Source organism: Cherax quadricarinatus, chromosome 88 (assembly GCF_038502225.1).
Source record: "Cherax quadricarinatus isolate ZL_2023a chromosome 88, ASM3850222v1, whole genome shotgun sequence".
Taxonomy (NCBI): Eukaryota; Metazoa; Arthropoda; class Malacostraca; order Decapoda; family Parastacidae; genus Cherax; species Cherax quadricarinatus.
Window position 1 is genome coordinate 30001 of NC_091379.1, and position 24180 is coordinate 54180.

The following is a 24180-nucleotide window of genomic DNA, read 5'->3' on the forward strand; positions in this document are numbered from 1 at the left end:
TGTGTGTACTCACCTATTTGTGGTTGCAGGGGTCGAGTCCTAGCTCCTGGCCCCGCCTCTTCACCGGTTGCTACTAGACCCTCTCTCTCCCCGCTCCATGAGCTTTATCAAACCTCGTCTTAAAACTGTGTATGGTTCCTGCCTCCACTACGTCATTTTCTAGGCTATTCCACTGCCTTACAACTCTATGACTGAAGAAATACTTCCTACTATCTCTCTGACTCATTTGTGTCTTCAACTTCCAATTGTGGCCTCTTGTTTCTGTGTCCCCTCCCTGGAACATCCTGTCCTTGTCCACCTTGTCTATTCCACGCAGTATTTTATATGTCGTTATCATGTCTCCCCTGACCCTCCTGTCCTCCAGTGTCGTCAGGCCGATTTCCCTTAATCTTTCTTCATAGGACATTCCCCTTAGCTCTGGAACTAACCTTGTTGCAAACCTTTGTACTTTCTCTAGTTTCTTGACGTGCTTTATCAAGTGCGGGTTCCAAACAGGTGCTGCATACTCCAGTATGGGCCTGACATACACGGTGTACAGTGTCTTGAATGATTCCTTACTAAGGTGTCGGAATGCTGTTCTCAGGTTTGCCAGGCGCCCATATGCTGCAGCAGTTATCTGATTGATGTGTGCTTCCGGAGACATGCTCGGTGTTATACTCACCCCAAGATCTTTCTCCTTGAGTGAGGTTTGCAGTCTTTGGCCACCTAGCCTATACTCTGTCTGTGGTCTTCTGTGCCCTTCCCCTATCTTCATGACTTTGCATTTGGCAGGATTAAATTCGAGAAGCCATTTGCTGGACCAGGTGTCCAGTCTGTCCAGGTCTCTTTGAAGTCCTGCCTGGTCCTCATCAGATTTAATTCTCCTCATTAACTTCACATCATCTGCAAACAGGGACACTTCTGAGTCTAACCCTTCCGTCATGTCGTTCACATATACCAAAAATAGCACTGGTCCTAGGACCGACCCCTGTGGGACCCCGCTCGTCACAGGGTGTGTGTGTGTGTGTGTACTCACCTAGTTGAGGTTGCAGGGGTCGAGTCCAAGCTCCTGGCCCCGCCTCTTCACTGGTCGCTACTAGGTCACTCTCCCTGAACCATGAGCTTTATCGTACCTCTGCTTAAAGCTATGTATGGATCCTGCCTCCACTACATCGCTTCCCAAACTATTCCACTTCCTGACTACTCTGTGGCTGAAGAAATACTTCCTAACATCCCTTTGATTCATCTGTGTCTTCAGCTTCCAACTGTGTCCCCGTGTTGCTGTGTCCAGTCTCTGGAACATCCTGTCTTTGTCCACCTTGTCAATTCCTCTCAGTATTTTGTAAGTCGTTATTATGTCCCCCCTATCTCTCCTGTCCTCCAGTGTCGTCAGGTTGATTTCCCTTAACCTCTCATCATAGGACATACCTCTTAACTTTGGGACTAGTCTTGTTGCAAACCTTTGCACTTTCTCTAGTTTCTTTACATGCTTGGCTAGGTGTGTGTGTGTGTGTGTGTGTACGTACTCACCTAATTGTACTCGCCTAATTGTGGTTGCAGAGGTCGAGACTCAGCTCCTGGCCCTGCCTCTTCACTGATCGTGTGTGTGTGTGTGTGTGTGTGTGTGTGTGTGTGTGTGTGTGTGTGTGTGTGTGTGTGTGTGTGTGTGTGTGTGTGTGTGTGTGTGTGTGTGTGCGCTTGCGCGCGCGCGCATGTGTGTGTTTAATTGATTACAGGACTACAATAACTCAATATATTCATTTGCAATGCTATTATAATCAGACATACATAATAATCAGTTAAGAAAACCATAGGTTGCATTAACAATAGCTTGGATGGAATCATTTTCCAGCAAACCATACACTGAACTTAAAGCATGTTTGTCTGATTAATAATAAACTGGCCTGAGTTCTTTTATAAACCAGTATGTCTTTATAGTCCTACTTAAAGAGAAATATTACAGTTATAATTGGGTATAAATGACTGTTGGAGTCAGGCCCTAAGGAATACACCTTCCATGTTATCTGATTGTTGGGTTAAGGGAATCCGTGTATTAAAAAAAGTCAAATCCTTATCTTTTACTGTATATTCAGAGTCTTTGAAAGGTGACAATAGCATTTCTTTTTTTCTGAATATCCAAATTTGATCTCAAGTCTTGTCATATTCTCTTAACTGCACTCTAATCATGTAAAATTAATGTATTTCACTAAGAATAAAGCTGTTATTGGCTGGAGTTCTGTTGTATATACAGCAAATGGCCGTCAAATGGAACAGCAATGTTACAAATCCAAGAATTTATTACCCCTAACTCCCAGAAAGAGATGCAGTTTTTCAATGTTGTCTCGTGTGTGACTTGTTTGTACCAGTGGTCAAGACATATTATACTGATAAGTAAAGATAAATCTTCCAAACTTCGTGCCAAGAATGATGGTTAATACTATGCAATTTGACTGTAAATGCTGTGCATGGCCTACTACTCCCACTGTGGCCCCAAGAAGTATCTTATATATAAAAAGTGTTATTACAACACTACAACTACATGTGTGTGAAAAATAAACCTTGTAAAATATCACCAGCAATATAAAGTTGTGACTTTCAAGATAATGCTATCTAGAACTTACTTGCCACTGCGGCAGCACACTCTCACTGGATTACACAGATTAGCACAACCATTTGCCTGTGTGGGGTAAGGGCCATCCTCTATGTTGTCACAATACCAAAGGTTTTCAGGCTGGAGAGTAGGACATGCACTAACAAAGATTTCCAGTCCTCCACCTGTCAGTTGATAACACCCACTAACATCAACATTTCTTAAATTATCAAGGATTCTGGCATACAGCATAGCCAGGAGACCTTCGTCTGTGACTCGCCAGCAGCCACTGAGATTGAGACTTACAAGTTGCATATGGTGTGAACAATTACTTGGCATGGGGTTAACAGTATGAGTGAGCCTGGAAGGTGGATAGGCCTGTTTCCTACAATACAACCCTGATGGTACAACACCCAAAGAAGCAGAATTCTTAGGATAGCAACAGATCTCCTCGATATCCCTCTCCAACTGAGGATATGGAAAATTAGACTTTGTTGTTGTTTGTGAACTTAGAGAGTAGTCACTGCTCTGAGAATAGTCTTTAGTAAGATGCTTTGAATTTACTCCTTTAACTCTATTAACATTAATCTGCTCCTTTGAATTTTGGCATGGAGTATCTACAGAGTAAAGGTTATTTTCACATGGATTACCTGTAGAGTAGCTGTTATTCCATAAGAGGTCAGACTCTACATTAGACAGTGGGAGACTGTCCACGTGCCTACACCAACAATTATAATACTTACAAAACCGGTACACTTCCTGGTCCCCCATCACTGTCCACACTTCCTTACCATATCCATCATCATAATTTATTTCTTCAGGCACTTCAAGACACTCACTGAAGTTACTGTGTGGAAAATTTAATACATTACCCTCAGGGCACTGAGCTGACCTAGCACACTGTGCCAAGTACTCTAAGGCAAGATCATCAATCATCTCACAACCTTGTAGATTTAAAACCTGAAGTTTCTGCAGGCTTCCTTGAAGCCACAATCTGAAAATAATTTAAAAACTTAACAATGACTTTAAAATACTGCAATAAAAAGAACTTACCAAAATTTACTTTTTTTTTTTAACACATCGGCAGTCTCCCACCGAAGCAAGGTGACCCAAAAATAAATAACAATAATAATAATAATATCTTTATTTACTACAAGTACATGTGCAAGGTATACAGGCCATAGCTGACATCAGTGACATACTACTATATAGAAAGCCCCTTGTTATGCTGAACATTTCGGGCAAAATAGGTCAGTGTCCCAGGATGCAACCCACACCAGTTGACTAACACCCAGGTACCCATTTTACTGATGCGGAACATAGACAACAGGTGGAAAGAAACACGCCCAATGTTTCTACTCTGGCTGGAAATTGAACCCAGACCCTCACCTCATTCATACATAATCAGATCATTATGACAACAACATTCTCCATAGCTATCAATCGGGCTTTAGAAGATCCTACTCAACCGACACCTCCCTTATTAATCTGATGGATTACCTGAGAACTGAAATGTCAAAGGGGAACCTCATAGGCATGGTAACCTTAGACCTGCAAAAGGCCTTCGATACTGTCAACCACAATATATTATGTAATAAACTTCAAGCTATTGGTATAGGTTCTGTAGACTGGTTTAAGTCCTACCTTAGCAACAGGAGACAAATAGTCAAAATTAACAAAACAGAATCAGAACCCCTCCCGATAACATGTGGAGTTCCCCAAGGTAGTATTCTGGGTCCCTTGTTATTCTTATGTTATGTCAATGATATGCCTATCAGTGTCAAGTGCAAACTCCTACTGTATGCAGATGACAGTGCTCTGTTAGTGTCAGGTAAAGACCCACAAGATATTGCTAATATTTTAACACTGGAACTGGAGTCCTGCAGCAAATGGTTAGTAGACAACAAACTATCATTACACCTAGGGAAAACTGAAGCCATTCTCTTTGGCACGAAACATAAACTGAGAAGGGTAAATAATTTTAATGTTCAATGTAATGGGGAGCCCATCACTTTGGTTTCATCAGTAAAATATTTGGGAATCCCCTTTGACCCATGCATGTCAGGAGAATTGATAGGGAACAGTGTAGTAAAGAAAGCGAATGCCAAACTGAAGTTCCTGTATAGACAAGCACAGTGTCTACCTACTGAGGCTCGCAGGACCCTATGTCTAGCCCTTATACAATGCCATATGGATTACGCTTGCTCTTCTTGGTACTCTGCCTTGACAAAAAAACTGAAAGATAGACTGCAAATCACCCAGAACAAAATCGTAAGATTCATCCTGGGGCTGGGACCAAGAGAACATGTAGGCCAGGATGAATTACAGCAGATGGATATGCTGAATGTTGAAGACAGAGTAAAACAACTGAAGCTAAATCATGTTTATAAAATTGCTCACAAACAATGTCCAGAATATCTTGCTGTCAATTTTGTCAAGGTTGGGAACCAAAGCAATCATAGTACTAGGGGGAGAGAGCACAACTTTGTAGTACCCACAGTCAGTGGCCAGGCTTCAAACACCTTTTATTGTAGAGCAATAAAGGAATGGAACAGACTACCCGCACATGTCAAAGCCAGTCATAGCGTGAACCAGTTCAAGAAGAGTGCCAAAAGGTGTCTGATGAATGTAGCTACAGAAAGGGAGGGGAATGATTTTCTATTTTTTAGCTAACATACGTGTAAATTTTACCTTATTCCTTGTAATGACCCTCGTATTGTAGATAGTCTTAATGACCTTGGTGTAGCAGATAGTCTTTTTAGTATGATAATAAGATGTTATCTTCATTGTAGAATAATAAGAAAATATTATAACCTTTATACTATAATAATAAGGTAAAAGGACCCCAATGGAAATAAGTCACTCTGTCTGACTTTTTTGGGTTATCCTAGGTTCTCTACACATATGCTGCTATGTATGATAATTCTATGTAACTGTATTTGTGTATACCTGAATAAACTTACTTACTTATAACATTCATTCTGGTACCATTGTGTTGCCAAGGAGTTAAGCTATTTTTCGGTATATATAACTCAATTTCCATAATTTTTCGATTTTTGGTTGAGCGCGCGCAGAAATTTGCCCTACAGCCCCCTTCATGCAAGTAAGTTTATTCAGGAATACACAAATACAGTTATAGATTTTTTTTTATATTTTATTTGAAAACGCAATACACAATTATACATGTAAACAATGTAAACAATGAAACGTAACCATTATATATAACAAAAAGCTCCACATTCCCTACCTTAGCACTAAACTTATACATAAGAAAACACACGTTCAACTAAAAAAGTTTGATACCCCCCAAAAAAACCCAACCATCGCACATAACATACATTTAACTAAACTAAAGACAGCCCACAGCTTCATATACAGGTGGGTTTATTACATCCAAAATTGCAGCCATAAACACAATATTCAATATAACCCAAAGAATGTCACACGTATTTACATTTTACATAAAACTATATGTACGAAGACATTCTCAATTATCCAAAAATTCTTTACACACTTATTATTATTGTATATTAAACTTCATATACAAATACATAACACCTCAAAAAAAATACGAAACAAATAAAGGTTAGAAAATAACAATGTCCACACCTCACCACAGAAAAACTAAACACAGTATAATATAACAAATGATTCGTCCACCTCACTTCCATACACTACATCATCCTACAAGTGAACAAACACTACATCATCCTACAAGTGAACAAACACTACATTCATCCTACAAGTGAACACTACATCATCCTACAAGTGAACAAACACTACATTCATCCTACAAGTGAACACTACATCATCCTACAAGTGAACAAACACTACATTCATCCTACAAGTGAACACTACATCATCCTACAAGTGAACAAACACTACATCATCCTACAAGTGAACACTACATCATCCTACAAGTGAACACTACATCCTACAAGTGAACACTACATCATCCTACAAGTGAACAAACACTACATCATCCTACAAGTGAACAAACACTACATCCTACAAGTGAACAAACACTACATCATCCTACAAGTGAACAAACACTACATCCTACAAGTGAACAAACACTACATCATCCTACAAGTGAACAAACACTACATCATCCTACAAGTGAACAAACACTACATCATCCTACAAGTGAACAAACACTACATCATCCTACAAGTGAACAAACACTACATCATCCTACAAGTGAACAAACACTACATCATCCTACAAGTGAACACTACATCATCCTACAAGTGAACACTACATCATCCTACAAGTGAACAAACACTACATCATCCTACAAGTGAACACTACATCATCCTACAAGTGAACAAACACTACATTCATCCTACAAGTGAACACTACATCATCCTACAAGTGAACAAACACTACATCATCCTACAAGTGAACAAACACTACATCATCCTACAAGTGAATAAACACTACATCATCCTACAAGTGAACAAACACTACATCATCCTACAAGTGAACAAACACTACATCATCCTACAAGTGAACAAACACTACATCATCCTACAAGTGAACAAACACTACATTCATCCTACAAGTGAACACTACATCATCCTACAAGTGAACAAACACTACATTCATCCTACAAGTGAACACTACATCATCCTACAAGTGAACAAACACTACATTCATCCTACAAGTGAACACTACATCATCCTACAAGTGAACAAACACTACATCATCCTACAAGTGAACACTACATCATCCTACAAGTGAACAAACACTACATCATCCTACAAGTGAACACTACATCATCCTACAAGTGAACAAACACTACATCATCCTACAAGTGAACAAACACTACATCATCCTACAAGTGAACAAACACTACATCCTACAAGTGAACAAACACTACATCATCCTACAAGTGAACAAACACTACATCATCCTACAAGTGAACAAACACTACATCATCCTACAAGTGAACAAACACTACATCATCCTACAAGTGAACAAACACTACATCATCCTACAAGTGAACACTACATCATCCTACAAGTGAACACTACATCATCCTACAAGTGAACACTACATCATCCTACAAGTGAACAAACACTACATCATCCTACAAGTGAACAAACACTACATCATCCTACAAGTGAACACTACATCATCCTACAAGTGAACACTACATCCTACAAGTGAACACTACATCATCCTACAAGTGAACAAACACTACATCATCCTACAAGTGAACAAACACTACATCATCCTACAAGTGAACAAACACTACATCATCCTACAAGTGAACAAACACTACATCATCCTACAAGTGAACAAACACTACATCATCCTACAAGTGAACAAACACTACATCATCCTACAAGTGAACACTACATCATCCTACAAGTGAACACTACATCATCCTACAAGTGAACAAACACTACATCATCCTACAAGTGAACAAACACTACATCATCCTACAAGTGAACAAACACTACATCATCCTACAAGTGAACAAACACTACATCATCCTACAAGTGAACACTACATCATCCTACAAGTGAACACTACATCATCCTACAAGTGAACAAACACTACATCATCCTACAAGTGAACAAACACTACATCATCCTACAAGTGAACAAACACTACATCATCCTACAAGTGAACACTACATCATCCTACAAGTGAACACTACATCATCCTACAAGTGAACAAACACTACATCATCCTACAAGTGAACAAACACTACATCATCCTACAAGTGAACAAACACTACATCATCCTACAAGTGAACAAACACTACATCATCCTACAAGTGAACAAACACTACATCATCCTACAAGTGAACAAACACTACATCATCCTACAAGTGAACAAACACTACATCATCCTACAAGTGAACACTACATCATCCTACAAGTGAACAAACACTACATCATCCTACAAGTGAACAAACACTACATCATCCTACAAGTGAACAAACACTACATCATCCTACAAGTGAACACTACATCATCCTACAAGTGAACACTACATCATCCTACAAGTGAACAAACACTACATCATCCTACAAGTGAACAAACACTACATCATCCTACAAGTGAACAAACACTACATCATCCTACAAGTGAACACTACATCATCCTACAAGTGAACACTACATCATCCTACAAGTGAACAAACACTACATCATCCTACAAGTGAACAAACACTACATCATCCTACAAGTGAACACTACATCATCCTACAAGTGAACACTACATCATCCTACAAGTGAACACTACATCATCCTACAAGTGAACAAACACTACATCATCCTACAAGTGAACAAACACTACATCATCCTACAAGTGAACACTACATCATCCTACAAGTGAACACTACATCCTACAAGTGAACACTACATCCTACAAGTGAACAAACACTACATCATCCTACAAGTGAACAAACACTACATCATCCTACAAGTGAACAAACACTACATCATCCTACAAGTGAACACTACATCATCCTACAAGTGAACAAACACTACATCATCCTACAAGTGAACAAACACTACATCATCCTACAAGTGAACAAACACTACATCATCCTACAAGTGAACACTACATCATCCTACAAGTGAACACTACATCATCCTACAAGTGAACAAACACTACATCATCCTACAAGTGAACAAACACTACATCATCCTACAAGTGAACAAACACTACATCATCCTACAAGTGAACACTACATCATCCTACAAGTGAACACTACATCATCCTACAAGTGAACAAACACTACATCATCCTACAAGTGAACAAACACTACATCATCCTACAAGTGAACACTACATCATCCTACAAGTGAACACTACATCATCCTACAAGTGAACAAACACTACATCATCCTACAAGTGAACAAACACTACATCATCCTACAAGTGAACAAACACTACATCATCCTACAAGTGAACAAACACTACATCATCCTACAAGTGAACAAACACTACATCATCCTACAAGTGAACAAACACTACATCATCCTACAAGTGAACAAACACTACATCATCCTACAAGTGAACAAACACTACATCATCCTACAAGTGAACAAACACTACATCATCCTACAAGTGAACAAACACTACATCATCCTACAAGTGAACACTACATCATCCTACAAGTGAACAAACACTACATCATCCTACAAGTGAACAAACACTACATCATCCTACAAGTGAACAAACACTACATCCTACAAGTGAACAAACACTACATCATCCTACAAGTGAACAAACACTACATCATCCTACAAGTGAACAAACACTACATCATCCTACAAGTGAACAAACACTACATCATCCTACAAGTGAACAAACACTACATCATCCTACAAGTGAACAAACACTACATCATCCTACAAGTGAACAAACACTACATCCTACAAGCGAACACTACATCATCCTACAAGTGAACAAACACTACATCATCCTACAAGTGAACAAACACTACATCATCCTACAAGTGAACAAACACTACATCATCCTACAAGCGAACACTACATCATCCTACAAGTGAACAAACACTACATCATCCTACAAGTGAACAAACACTACATCATCCTACAAGTGAACAAACACTACATCATCCTACAAGCGAACACTACATCATCCTACAAGTGAACAAACACTACATCATCCTACAAGTGAACAAACACTACATCCTACAAGCGAACAAACACTACATCCTACAAGCGAACACTACATCATCCTACAAGCGAACAAACACTACATCCTACAAGCGAACAAACACTACATCCTACAAGCGAACAAACACTACATCATCCTACAAGCGAACAAACACTACATCCTACAAGTGAACAAACACTACATCATCCTACAAGTGAACAAACACTACATCCTACAAGCGAACACTACATCATCCTACAAGCGAACAAACACTACATCCTACAAGCGAACAAACACTACATCATCCTACAAGCGAACAAACACTACATCATCCTACAAGTGAACAAACACTACATCATCCTACAAGTGAACAAACACTACATCCTACAAGTGAACAAACACTACATCCTACAAGTGAACAAACACTACATCCTACAAGTGAACAAACACTACATCATCCTACAAGTGAACAAACACTACATCATCCTACAAGTGAACAAACACTACATCATCCTACAAGCGAACAAACACTACATCATCCTACAAGTGAACAAACACTACATCATCCTACAAGTGAACAAACACTACATCATCCTACAAGTGAACAAACACTACATCATCCCACAAGCGAACAAACACTACATCCTACAAGTGAACAAACACTACATCATCCTACAAGTGAACAAACACTACATCATCCTACAAGTGAACAAACACTACATCCTACAAGTGAACAAACACTACATCATCCTACAAGCGAACAAACACTACATCATCCTACAAGCGAACAAACACTACATCATCCTACAAGCGAACACTACATCCCACAAGTGAACAAACACGACATCATCCTACAAGCGAACAAACGCTACATCCTACAAGCGAACAAACACTACATCATCCTACAAGCGAACAAACACTACATCATCCTACAAGCGAACAAACACTACATCATCCCACAAGTGAACAAACACTACATCATCCTACAAGTGAACAAACACTACATCATCCTACAAGTGAACAAACACTACATCATCCTACAAGCGAACAAACACTACATCATCCTACAAGCGAACAAACACTACATCATCCTACAAGTGAACTTACACAATCACGTATATTTAGTAATATTTTTCAAATATAATTTCCATTTTTAAGTAACAAACTTCTTCTACCATATAATAAAATATACATAGTCATTACTATTAAACATTAACTTAAACAAGTACTATATTCTTATTCTACAGACCGCAGCATTTCTTGCCTCACCATCCTAACCCTACTTAACACATTGTACATGAACACGTCCTTATATACCCATCACGTCAATAATATTCATTGAACTTCACCGAATACTAATATACAACCCATACTGAGTACATGAAATTCTCTCTTACATACTGCTATATACACTTGATGTATGATAAAAATCACACACATTACATTATCTCATTATGAGCAGTACATTTGGTACACAGACATATTCATCACGCCCGCATGTCCTTTGCTTTGATACAACCACCAGTCCTGATAATACATTACAACATATTCCAAATTTAACTTACCCATTACATACATCAGTAAACCAGCCTGAGTATGATACAACCACCAGTCCTGATAATACATTACAACATATTCCAAATTTAACTTACCCATTACATACATCAGTAAACCAGCCTGAGTATGACCGTATACTTTTCACATTCACACAAATATTGCTCATTTCCATGTCCATAAAAATCTTAACGAACCACCACAAACTTAATTAAAACACACTCCACAACTACGCTGCCATTTCACATCATATCAAGGAAATCCTCATACGTTCCCAAATTCTGAGACGAGCCCGGTGCAACACCCTGAAATTCCTAACATATCTCCCCCCCTTTTTTTTCTCACTCCGCCAACAAACCTCTGACATTCATACTTCGATATCCTTTAGGAAAAGCCCTTTCCCATCTACTTCCGTATATCCCCCTATTACGACTAAGTGTTTTGTACATTGTTGCAGCCAATACCTTCTTTCGCACCATCCAATCCCCATTACCCCTCATGGCCCATGATACGAAAACAAAATCCGTTATGATGTACACTAAAGCACGCTGCACAGACTCTTCCACACCTCCCACATCTAAACTCAATGCCCTTAACACCGATATCCCTCCCCCACCCACCCTCCTCAAAATCCCACCCATCCACTCCCGTATACTCCAAATTTTTACAAAAATATACATGAAAAGCTGTCTCCCTATCCCCACACACCCTACATACGTCCTCCACCATCAACCCTCTCTCCCTGAGCACCACACCAGACGGCAGTATTCCATGAAGGAAACGAAACATTACCTTTTTCACTCTTGGTCTGATGCGCACCAACCGCAACCTTACCCAAATGTCTCCCCATGCATACATTGGGTATATGCCCTCAACATTCGCAATCACCCTCACCCCTACAGCACGCTCCAGAACACCCACCCGTATCCTAGACGGATCTCTAACATACAATAAAGCTCGCAGCACATCCTCACACTCTTTCATCTCTGATCCTACCCACCACCTTCGTGCCTCCTCATATAATGCTTGCACACCCTTCCCCACACGACCTTCCACTCGGAGAAACCCCCTCTTCAAATATATAAACTTAACCCTTAATCTTATATCTATTAAACACAATCCACCTTTGTCGACCGGTAGCATAACAACACTCCTAAGCAACCAGTCACACCCAGAACCCCATATATAACTAAAAACCTTTCATAGCATTCTTGTTATGTCTGGTCCTGCCAACGGATATACTGCTGCCACATGCCAGACCATACTATATAACATTACATTCACCACTATTACACGTTGATGTATCGTCAAATGCATGGGTCTCAAAACATTTAACCTACCCACCAACCTATCCACTGCCCTCCCAGAATTAACCATCTGTGCCTCCCCGGCATTCCCCATATAAATTATCCCACACACCTTTAGTCTATCCACCACACACCAACGTACAGCTGTTTCCCATCTCGCCCTCCCTACCCAATTCCCTAAGACCAATAATTTCGATTTCTCCACATTCACTCTTGAACCTGTAACTCCTTCAAAACCACTAATCACATCCTCCACCTCATGTAAACTTTCCTCCCTGCTCATTAGAATTGTTGTATCATCCACATACCCTATTATTCCCATCCCTCCATTCTCCACACCACGATCCACCCCTAAACATTTCCCCACTGCCCTGTAAAAAGGGTCCTGTATACAAGCAAACAACAGTTGAGACAGAGGACAACCCTGCCTTATGCCTCTACCCATTGAAACCCACTCTCCCAATTTCCCATTCACCTGCACACGTACACCTACCCTACTATACAAAGTCTCAATCCAAGGCACCATCTCTTCCCCAAAACCCTGCCTCCGTAAGATATGCCACAGTGCCTCTCATTCTACGCTATCATACGCTGCCTGCCAATCCAATGCTAAGACACCTCCCCCCCCTTATTCTCCCCCTCCATACTTTCCACAAAATCTTTTATTATTCCATGCCCCTCATACATTGTTCTCTCAGGCACCCCAAACTGACCTCTCGCAACAACTCTTATCTATCATGCACTTCAGCCTGTTCCCCATGATTTTTGCAAATATCTTATAATCAGCACATAATGACAACGCCCAGTAGTTCTGCACTGTAGTAGGGCCTTCCCCTTTTGGAATCAAAACTACTACTGCGGTACGCTGCAACTCACCCATCCTCCCCTCACTTTTCATCACATTCATCAAGTTCACTAAAAAATCCTTCAACATACTCCAATGCTTCACATAGACCCATCTATACCTGGCGCTTTACCTCTCGCCATATTCTCCAAAGCTCTCCATACCTCCCCCTCTTCAATATCCCCTCCCAATGCCATACGATCACTTCCACTCAGCACACAAGATACATTCTCTCCCAATCTCTCTAAATCCTCACCGTTCACTCCTACACTCCGCAAATATTTTCCAAACCAACTATCCAGAAAACCACTCATACCCTCAGTAGTTCGCAACTCCTGACCCTTCGTATACCCACCAAAGTTCTCGTGTACTACCAGCTTATCAATCTCCATTGCCAACCTGCCTCTCCGCTGGCCCAGTAACACAGGCTGACGGCCTGTCACACCAAATCGCCTCCTCTAACCCACCTTGCACCCTCACCTCATCAAATCTCTCATTGTGCATATCTCTTATCTGCCACTTTAACGCTTCAATTTCCTCCATTGGATACACATCTACCACAACACCCCTCTCATAACAACCCTGCAACCGTCCCTAAATACTGTTGAAGCCCATATGTCATCCATGCCTCATTCTTTCCCCTTCGCACATAATATTGCCTGATCCTCCTCTTCGCAACCCCATCCCACCACCCCAATAAATCGCTTGCACTCTTACCCCCACCCCACAAGTCATCCCACAAACTTTCAAAATCCCCTCCCTCCACCCCCTCACCCAGTAGTCGTACATTCAGCTTCCAGTACCCCAAATATCTTAGGCAAACCGTCCCAATTTAAATCAGCATAAGCCGCCCTATGATCTGAATAAACGACATTCACCATCTGCACCCGCGTCACCCTCACACCCCTTGTCACATACAACCTATCTAGTCGTGCAGCATAGCCCTTTCTATGAAATGTGTGCTTTATCTCGCAATCCCCTCCATCAACTATATCCCTCAATCCCACACCTCTCAATAGATCCCCTAAACCTGCCAAAAAAAACACCCTGCCCCCCCTTGGTACCACATCCTTCCTACGCACCACACAGTTCCAGTCGCCACCAACTATTGTCACTGACGGTAATGACCGCAAATAATATACCAATACATTATTCACAAATTCATTCTTTACCCTTACATCATTCTCAGCCGGCACATACACAGAAACTACTGCCATCCTCTCACCTCTCCACCACCCATCTATTCTTAACACACGATTCCCCCCCCCCCCCTTCACTCCTAAGAACAACAAACGGGCTCATCTCTCGATCAGGATTCCCACCCCTCCCTTCATTCGCTCCGAATACATCAAAAACACACTGTACCCATCCACCTCCAATTCCCTTCCCAGCTTGAAATTATGTTCCTGCACAAAAACAATGTCTATAGCATAACACCTTAAAAATCCCTTTACCCACAGATGCTTCTCACTCGCACACAATCCATTAATATTCACTGTCATGCACTGGAAACCTACTTATGTGATTTCACCCTCTGCCCCATTTTACCTTTCACTGACATGCTTCCAGTGTGTCTGCTTCTTCCACTTTTCTCTCCACTGCCCACTTGTGGCTTCCCCTGATCCAACACCGGACCAGGCATACCTTTAGAGCTCCCACGCACCACATCAACCCACGGCTTTTTCCCCCGGTCTCTGTGCCGGGGTCAAAACATCATCCAAGTTGGAATATGTCGCCGCCCTCTTACGGTTGACACTCTCCGCATCCATTTCCAACTCACTGGATGCCTCCCTGTGAATCTCAGCATTCACCTCAATCACTTCCACCACTCCTGGCGAATCATCTGCATTGTTTGCCAATCTTCCAAGTTGCTCATCTTCAATCTGAACAGGACTCCTCACCATCCTCAAGTTATCCTCAGAAACCTTCTCAAAGGATTTTTCCTTCACGTTCACCAGTAGGCCTCCCTCTACCCGCACTTCACCACTCTGCACAGTCTTCCCGGTCTCCAAGGCAGATGCCTCACATCCCACTAACTGACAGTGACGGGCTGGTACCCACCAGTGGCAGCTTATGCTCCACTTCCTCACTCCAGGAAGTGCCACTTCTATGTACAGGTGACTCATCAGCATGACCCATTTCCGGTTCTGGCTCTTTCACCATCTCACTACCTAGTTCCTGTCTCCGCTGCCATCTCCCACACTGGGCCGCCATATGGTCATATGCACCACATAACCTACACGTCTTCTGCTGCCCAGCGTAGTACACCATTACCTGCGTCCTAAATGCATCCAGTATGACGCAAGACGGGATGGAATGCCTCAACGTCATCTTGAGCATGAACGTACCATCCGGCAAGCCGGCATACGCCCCATCCGTCCATTTACCAGCCATAGCCAGGTGTACAGTTCCATACTGTTCAAATACATTCCGCAGGTCAGTCTCGTCCGCCTCAAATGGCACATTTCGGACTTTCACCCATGTGTAATGCCTAGACACGTCGATGAGTCGAACACGCATCGCTGAATTAACGTCCACACTCCCGTCCTGGTACTTGTCAACCAGCCATTCATACACTCCAGCTGACCTCAAGTTGACGAAAATACGATAGGCACCATTTAGCGCCACACCATACAGTTCTTGATCTGCAACACCATAGGTGTCACGGATAATTTGCGGTAAAAGCACTTGCGCAGACTAAGGCGTTATTGCACCACACACCAATTCAAGGCACACCGTGTGCACATGCCTTCTCACAGACTGCGCCATGTTGTGAAAATATAAGTCTCCTCCAATGGCCAGCAGAGGGCAGTAGTCACACGTCCGCACTCTGCTCAGGTCAAGCGGCGAATGATTACATAGAATTTTTTTATATTTGATTTAAAACCAATACAGCATTACATATATAAATAAACAATAAAGAAAACATCTGAAATCACAAAACCTGAAACTCATTACTGTTACAATAACCCCTATACTAAATCCGACACAAAGAATACGTCTTAACACTCGCTACAACCTACATGTAGACAATCACAGTGAAAACAACCCCATCAATATACATGTTATAAATCAACAGTTCTAGTAATTTTAGTTCATTACTATTTTACAACAACCTTTTGTAATCTAGCCAAAAACTTACATCAAGAAACTACACTTAACAGCAACACAATACCAGGTTTATAACCTATTATATAAACGTGAAATGAAAACAAACCATCATACATAAAGATTTATCACAAAACTAACACACCTATCACATATACATACAAACCCAGAAATAATAACTCATCATGGCTCGAAAAAAAGGAAATTACTCAAGAATTGTGTCAATAAGACCAAAATATGCGTCCAAAAATACAGAATCAAAAACCTTCGATTACATCTAACATTCATATCGAGCCCATGGGCTCCACATCCACACGTGGCATGAAAAAGTATGATTACCAATAGTGACGTTATAAGTTTGTCTTGTTCCCTCCCCCCACACGCATACCGCTTTACCATAATAAAAGAAGCACAATATATACTGACGCTACAACACACGGCAAACCTCATACCCAATACTCTCATGACCTACACACCATAAGCACCATGTCTCTCTAACATATAAGAGGTGCTCCAGTCATGCTCTCACACACTAGCACCCCCCCGGGGAGACCAGCCCCCGCATCCCCTGACCCCCTCCCCTCCTACATCCCCAAGAGAACCCCCACCGTTAAACCACGATAGCTTACAGGGAAATCCCTCTCCCACCTTATCCCATAAAGAACCCGATTCCGACACAGCGTACGATAAAAGGTTGCAGCCAATACTCTTTTACGCACCCCCTCCCTCCACCTGACCCCTCATTGCCCACGACACATACACAAAATCCACAATAAGGTAACCAAGTGCCCGCTGCACAGGGATTCCCACCCCTCCCACATCTAAACTTAAGAGCCCACCAGACCGAAATCCCCCCCCCCTCCCACCCATCGTACCACTCTCCCCATCCACTTTCGCACTTCCCCAAATCGTTCTGAGAAATAGACTGCATGAAAGGCTGTATCCTCACCCCCACAAACCCCACAGACGCCCTCCTCACGAATCCTCCTGTCTCGAAGAACCGCACCTGATGGCAGGATACCATGCAGGAACCGGAACATCACCTCCCACTCCCGCGGCCGGATGCGTAGCCTACACAACCTTTCCCAAATATCCCCCCATGCATACATTGGATACACTCCTTCCACAGTCGCCACTTCCCTTTCCCCCACCACTTTCTCGAAAACCCCCACCCTCATGTGTGTCGTATCCTTAACATACAAGAGCACCCGCAACATGTCCTCACACACACGCAAATCCTTCCCTCCCCACCATCTTCTGACATCCTCATACAAAAGGTGCAACCCACCACCTTTACACCCCCCCCACTCGGAGAAACCCCCTCTTTACATATACACTCATAATCCTACTCTTTAAATTAATTAACCCCAGCCCGCCTCTGCGCACTAGGAGAGTTACAACCCCCCTCCGTAACCAATCACATCACGACCCCCAAATAAACCTAAAGACTCTCCTTAATAATGCCGCAATATCTGATTGCAACAAAGGGTACATAGCGACTACATGCCAAATTTTACTATATAGTAAGATGTTTACTACAATAACCCTCTGATGAAGCGTTAAATGTCCCAGCCGCAACCCATCCAACCGTCTATTCACCCTTTCCACGACACTCCCAGAATTAACCATCCTAGCCTGCTGTACATCCTGCATATACTCAATCCCACAAATCTTAACCCGATTCACAACACCCCACCTCCCACTACCCTCTCCCCCCACCTTCCCCTCCCAATCCCCCAACCCCATAAACTTCGATTTCTCTACATTCACCCTCATACCAGTCGCCTCTCCAAACAGGTCCACAATCCTCCCCACCCCTCATTACATAGAATTATCATACATAGCAGCATATGTGTAGAGAACGTTCAGTGGGAGAGAATTGGCAGGAAAACCAGTAAAAGAAATGATGGACTATGTGACAACAAAATGCAAGGAGGCAGAGAAGAGGTTTGTTCAAAATTAAGCACTAAAACCACAAGAGATGTCATATACGTAAGCCCAACATCAAGGAGACTTGTTTTCAACACGAGTCCATGGACATTGTTCATTAGAATTACGAGTGTGTGACAAACGAGTGTCTTTGGGCTAATGTCCAGGGAGTTTTAAATATTAAGGTTCAAGCTTCGTTAACACAGTAATAAGACTGTGTTAGTCTCTTAATGATTACCAAGTGACAACCATCCCCCCCTCCCAATTACCCTCCCACCAGTAACAACTAACTACTCTACACCAGCAGCCAACCCCCGACCCTTCCCCTAACTACCTTCCCCCTCCCCACAAACAACCACTGACGTCATCACCCCACCTCCTCCAGGTCAACGGAGCCATTTAGCCATGGAGGTCAAGAATAGTGGCGCCACTAGTCACTCCTCTGCCATCCACCACACCATCAACACCTCCAGCTCTTGCAGTTCCAACAACCTGTGGTAATTTAAAAAAACTTTGATTATTCCAATTTCATGGTAATTTTTTATAGATCAGCTTTGAAAATATTTTAATTTTTCTTTCTACAAAATGTTGAAGGAAGCATTTTAAATACATAGTAAGACTTCAAAATATTGCTTTCTGCAGTTCATGAATAATCTAGTAATGTCATACTTTTATCTTTGCAGACATTTTGGCGTGTTGCTGGTAGTGATGACATCTCTGAAGACTTGCAGCTGCCCACGACACGGACTTCACCACACAGCAGCTGCCCACGACACGGACTTCACCACACAGCAGCTGCCCACGACACGGACTTCACCACACAGCAGCTGCCCACGACACGGACTTCACCACACAGCAGCTGCCCACGACACGGACTTCACCACACAGCAGCTGCCCACGACACGGACTTCACCACACAGCAGCTGCCCACGACACGGACTTCACCACACAGCAGCTGCCCACGACACGGACTTCACCACACAGCAGCTGCCCACGACACGGACTTCACCACACAGCAGCTGCCCACGACACGGACTTCACCACACAGCAGCTGCCCACGACACGGACTTCACCACACAGCAGCTGCCCACGACACGGACTTCACCACACAGCACGACTTCACCACACAGCAGCTGCACGGACTTCACCACACAGCAGCTGCCCACGACACGGACTTCACCACACAGCAGCTGCCCACGACACGGACTTCACCACACAGCAGCTGCCCACGACACGGACTTCACCACACAGCAGCTGCCCACGACACCGAGAATATCTTCAACCTACAAGATTCGATAAACTTCGACATTTTAATTGATGTAATTATATTTTCTTTCACAAAAAAATGTTCAAGGAACACTAAAATATAAAAGATATAACAGCCAAGCCTCAACTGCTGTATTTGTCAGCAAGGACATTCACACAAATCGGGAGCTCAAAGCTCGGGAAAAAAAAAAAATACACCTGCCCCCAACCCTACTAACAATAGTAGTAATGAGGCGGACAGCCTCACTACTGCCATTATTAGTAGCTTGAGGTATGATATATTTTTAAATTTCATGACCTTGTATTGTCAGGAAGGTAACACTTGTGTTGCGACACAATAGCTAGTCATCAGTTCTTGTCTCCAGTGTTCTGACAAGGAGAGAATTGTGGCAATTAAAGAAGTTGGAGGGTAAAATTCCGTAACATACATTACAACCTAGCCAAACCTACTCCTAATATCCCATAATTAATTATGGACGTGTAACTGGAAAAATATATTTAAAAAAAAAAACTTTTCATCAACTACTCTATCGACTTGGGGGAGAGGTAAACTCTCGGGGAACAATTCAAACTATTTTACATGTGCACATTTTACCCAAACAATTTCCCGTAAATATGGATAATAGATCTGAATAGGGGTTATACACAGCGTGGAGAATGTTAGGCAATCAGGTTTGATCCAAGGAAGGGGGAGGGTACTTGCAACTGCTTGTTATCAAGATACCTTCACTGTACTAAAGACACCTCTTGAAGGACTTCCAAATTTAACAGGATCCTAACTACCTTCATTAAGACAACAAACCTAACCAGTTATAATTGACAGTGTAACTCATAGGCCTACCGTATACCAGTTTCCCAATACACAATCCTGAATTCATAACCTACCTTACCTGCCAGTTATGGCTGGCATCCTAGGCACAACCAGAGGACCACTACATTCAAGCCCCTCCACTCTCTCTACCTCTATTTTTCTGGGTTTCTAACCCAGCAGGGTTAATAATCCTATTCCCAGTAATACCAATCTAAATATTCCCCCCCCTAACTATACTCATCAGCATCAGATGTTAGTGAATTCTTTCTGCCAACACTTCACTTCAGATCACAGAGGTTTTCATTATTTCTATCATTACGTCTGCTGCAAGAAGCGTTACTTACTCTTACAAACCATACCACAGGTGGGATTTGAACCCGCGGTTTGTTTGCAATCGTGTCATTACGATTTCGCGAGTCAAGTTACTCTTACAAACTATCAAACCAACTGCAATTCTGAACGCTAATACTTTTATATTCATAGAAACCTGAATGCCGCTTAAATTTTACAAATGATGAAATTGTGTAAACTCAATGAATCCATATTTAACTTCGCACAGTTTGGCCAAAGGCATAAAAAACGTAGAACACCCACCACAACCACTACCCAAAGCCCGAAACCCACCAACATCCCCACGGAAACCACGAGCAATAACAGATTGCAGACAGCTACTGAAGGTCGTTGGTGGGTTCCCAGGCCCACAGTTCTACGTAATCTATGCCTTCAGGGGAGATTACTCTCCCCTGCTATATGCATTCATAATGCATATAGCAGATTCTCCAGTTCTATACCTTACCTATCCTACTTAACCCCACCTAATTCTACAAGTTATTTGATAGAAACTAAATTGTAGATCTACAAAGTGTTATACATATACACCACAACTATGCAGCATACTCAAGGTACAGGCGGCTGTATAGTCCTTGTGGCTTAGCGCTTCTTTTTGATTATAATAATAATCAAGGTACAGGCCTTACTAATTTGCAGAGCAGCGGCGGCACAAGGGGGAATGAAGGGAGGTAAAGGTAAGATCAAGGGGGGTCTAGGTAAGATCAAGGGGGGTCTAGGTAAGATCAAGGGGGTCTACAAAGTCTAAATATATACTGTATAACCCAATTTCAAAACAAATGACCCCCCCCCCCGTCAGACGCTCTAATACTGACGAATTGTGAGCGCTAAACCCACAAGTCTATACTAAAAATATTTTTGGGACTTCAAAACAAAATTACTTGTCCAGGTCCTCTACAACCCTACTGGAAATGGGAAGATGTGGTTAATTCCACATTTCTGAGGAAGTGTTATTGATTTTTCCGGCTATAATATATTCTGCCTAAGGAAAATTTATCCTGTCATGTGAAGCTAAAACTCTGGATGTATAGTTTTAAAAATAGGTTAGACAAATTAGTGGTTGAGAGTTGGACCTGCCTAACATGGGCCAAGAGGCCTGCTTCAGTGCTCCTTTCTTACGTCTTAATAATGTGGAATTAATGATTTAATAGGCTTTCGTTACATCCGGCATCAAGACCTCTACCATTACCCTCACCACACTAAACTCTCAGTATAATTATTAACGCGGCAGATTAACACAGAATTGCACGATCAAGTCAGGATAACATCATGACATTTTTATTAGGGTATTTATACTCCCCCAGGATGCGACTCTTACCATTTCATCTGTTTCCTACAATCTTGCGGGATGGGTATAGACTGCATAATAAAAGATAATACACTACCTAAAACTTCCTAAAATCTAATCAGTCTTCAATTCTAAGTTTTACAACCAATTTCTCCAATTTTTATTTCCACCTCATTCAAGGTAACCTATAGAATACATTTCACTGTTTCCTGGCCAGAGATTTCATCTCTGGTCGGGAGATAAGTTAATACTTCCCACTAAGCTATTTTCAATATCAGTTACTTACAATCTTTCCTATACTTTCCCCACCACCTTCCCACCCAATACAATTACTATCTGATTCAATAACCAAACTTCAATGGGCTTATAACCTGGAAATACCTTAAAGGTGGGCCCTGCCCACCTCTAACGACGTATCCAACTGATGTATCTCCATAAACCCTAAATGTTATGGGTCATACCATTTACTAGTGTGGTTGTCTCCACCCCTCAGACTGGTCAGTTGCTGTGTTGATCAATGTTGCAGCAGACACAGCCTGGCACAGCACTTCTCAGTTACCACACCTGAAACTAAACACATTCACATTATAACCATGAACATTATACATTTATAGGTAAACATTACCATATAATATACACTAGTAACATTACTGCCTGACTGATATACCCATTAATGTTTAACATAGTAAAGCTATCTTTTTAATAAATATTTCTTTCACAAACCTGATGACTAACAATTTGTTTACATGGAAGTCTATATCTGGATCACGAGGCGCTAGTTCCTTGGATCAAGAGATCTTATTTTTCAATAATGGAAAAAAATCCTGAACTGGATACACCTTTATGAGTTATGTAACGCCTAGTGTGAGTTATTGTTTGATCAGAGGGAGGGGAGTAGCTCCAGTTCCTCGCATCAAAACCCCTCCACTAAGGTCAATCACCCCCCCCCTCCAAGACATTAGACCACAAAGAAAATTAAGATTATAAAATATTAATAATTTGGTGACCAAACTGGTGGTATGAACTGCAGCTCAATTCTGCTTTTGTACTGACAAATACGTCACCAGACTATACTTACGTTATTTAGGCGTATTAAAAGATGAAGAAGCGGTAAAGCCGGCGGAAGGGGTGGTGTAGGAGTCCTGAGGAGCAACATATCTCTCCTGTACGACCACTGAAATTCAACTGACCTTTACTGCACTTGAGGTTGGTCACTGTGCTGACCTTCAGTATAACACCATCACCGATAACCTGACTAACTCTGACTACCACCACTAGATGGCACTACTACACCACCACCATCAGTACTGCTCATGGTGGAGCGCTCAACCCGTGGGGGCCATGGACTACCTGGTGAAAACATTAGCTACGTTAAAACTTGGTGTAGATGTATCCTTTAACAAATCCACTATACCACAACTAAATAAGAAATGCAAAGATAGGCTAAATGTTTTCAAAGTTGTTGCTGGTTACAACCCCAACTATGGTGCTCATGTTGCTGGCTACAACCCCAA

General features: G+C 41.9%; 1 protein-coding gene and 1 long non-coding RNA gene across 2 annotated transcripts; both read right to left on the bottom strand.

The window, feature by feature from the left end:
• Positions 1-1574: 1574 nt before the first annotated feature.
• LOC128698650 (F-box/LRR-repeat protein 5-like) lies at positions 1575-19760 on the bottom strand. The gene is made up of 3 exons (XM_070103791.1): positions 19623-19760; positions 19330-19445; positions 1575-3563 (listed from the first exon to the last, which is right to left on the bottom strand). Exons 2-3 carry the CDS (start codon positions 19350-19352, stop codon positions 2597-2599), a joined length of 990 nt encoding a protein of 329 aa, XP_069959892.1. The 5' UTR covers positions 19353-19445; positions 19623-19760; the 3' UTR covers positions 1575-2596.
• Positions 19761-20094: 334 nt separating this feature from the next.
• Positions 20095-23941, bottom strand: LOC128698437 (uncharacterized). Its single transcript, XR_008408469.2, has 3 exons — positions 23745-23941; positions 23128-23236; positions 20095-20236 (listed from the first exon to the last, which is right to left on the bottom strand). It is a non-coding gene; the product is annotated as an uncharacterized lncRNA (long non-coding RNA).
• Positions 23942-24180: the final 239 nt, after the last annotated feature.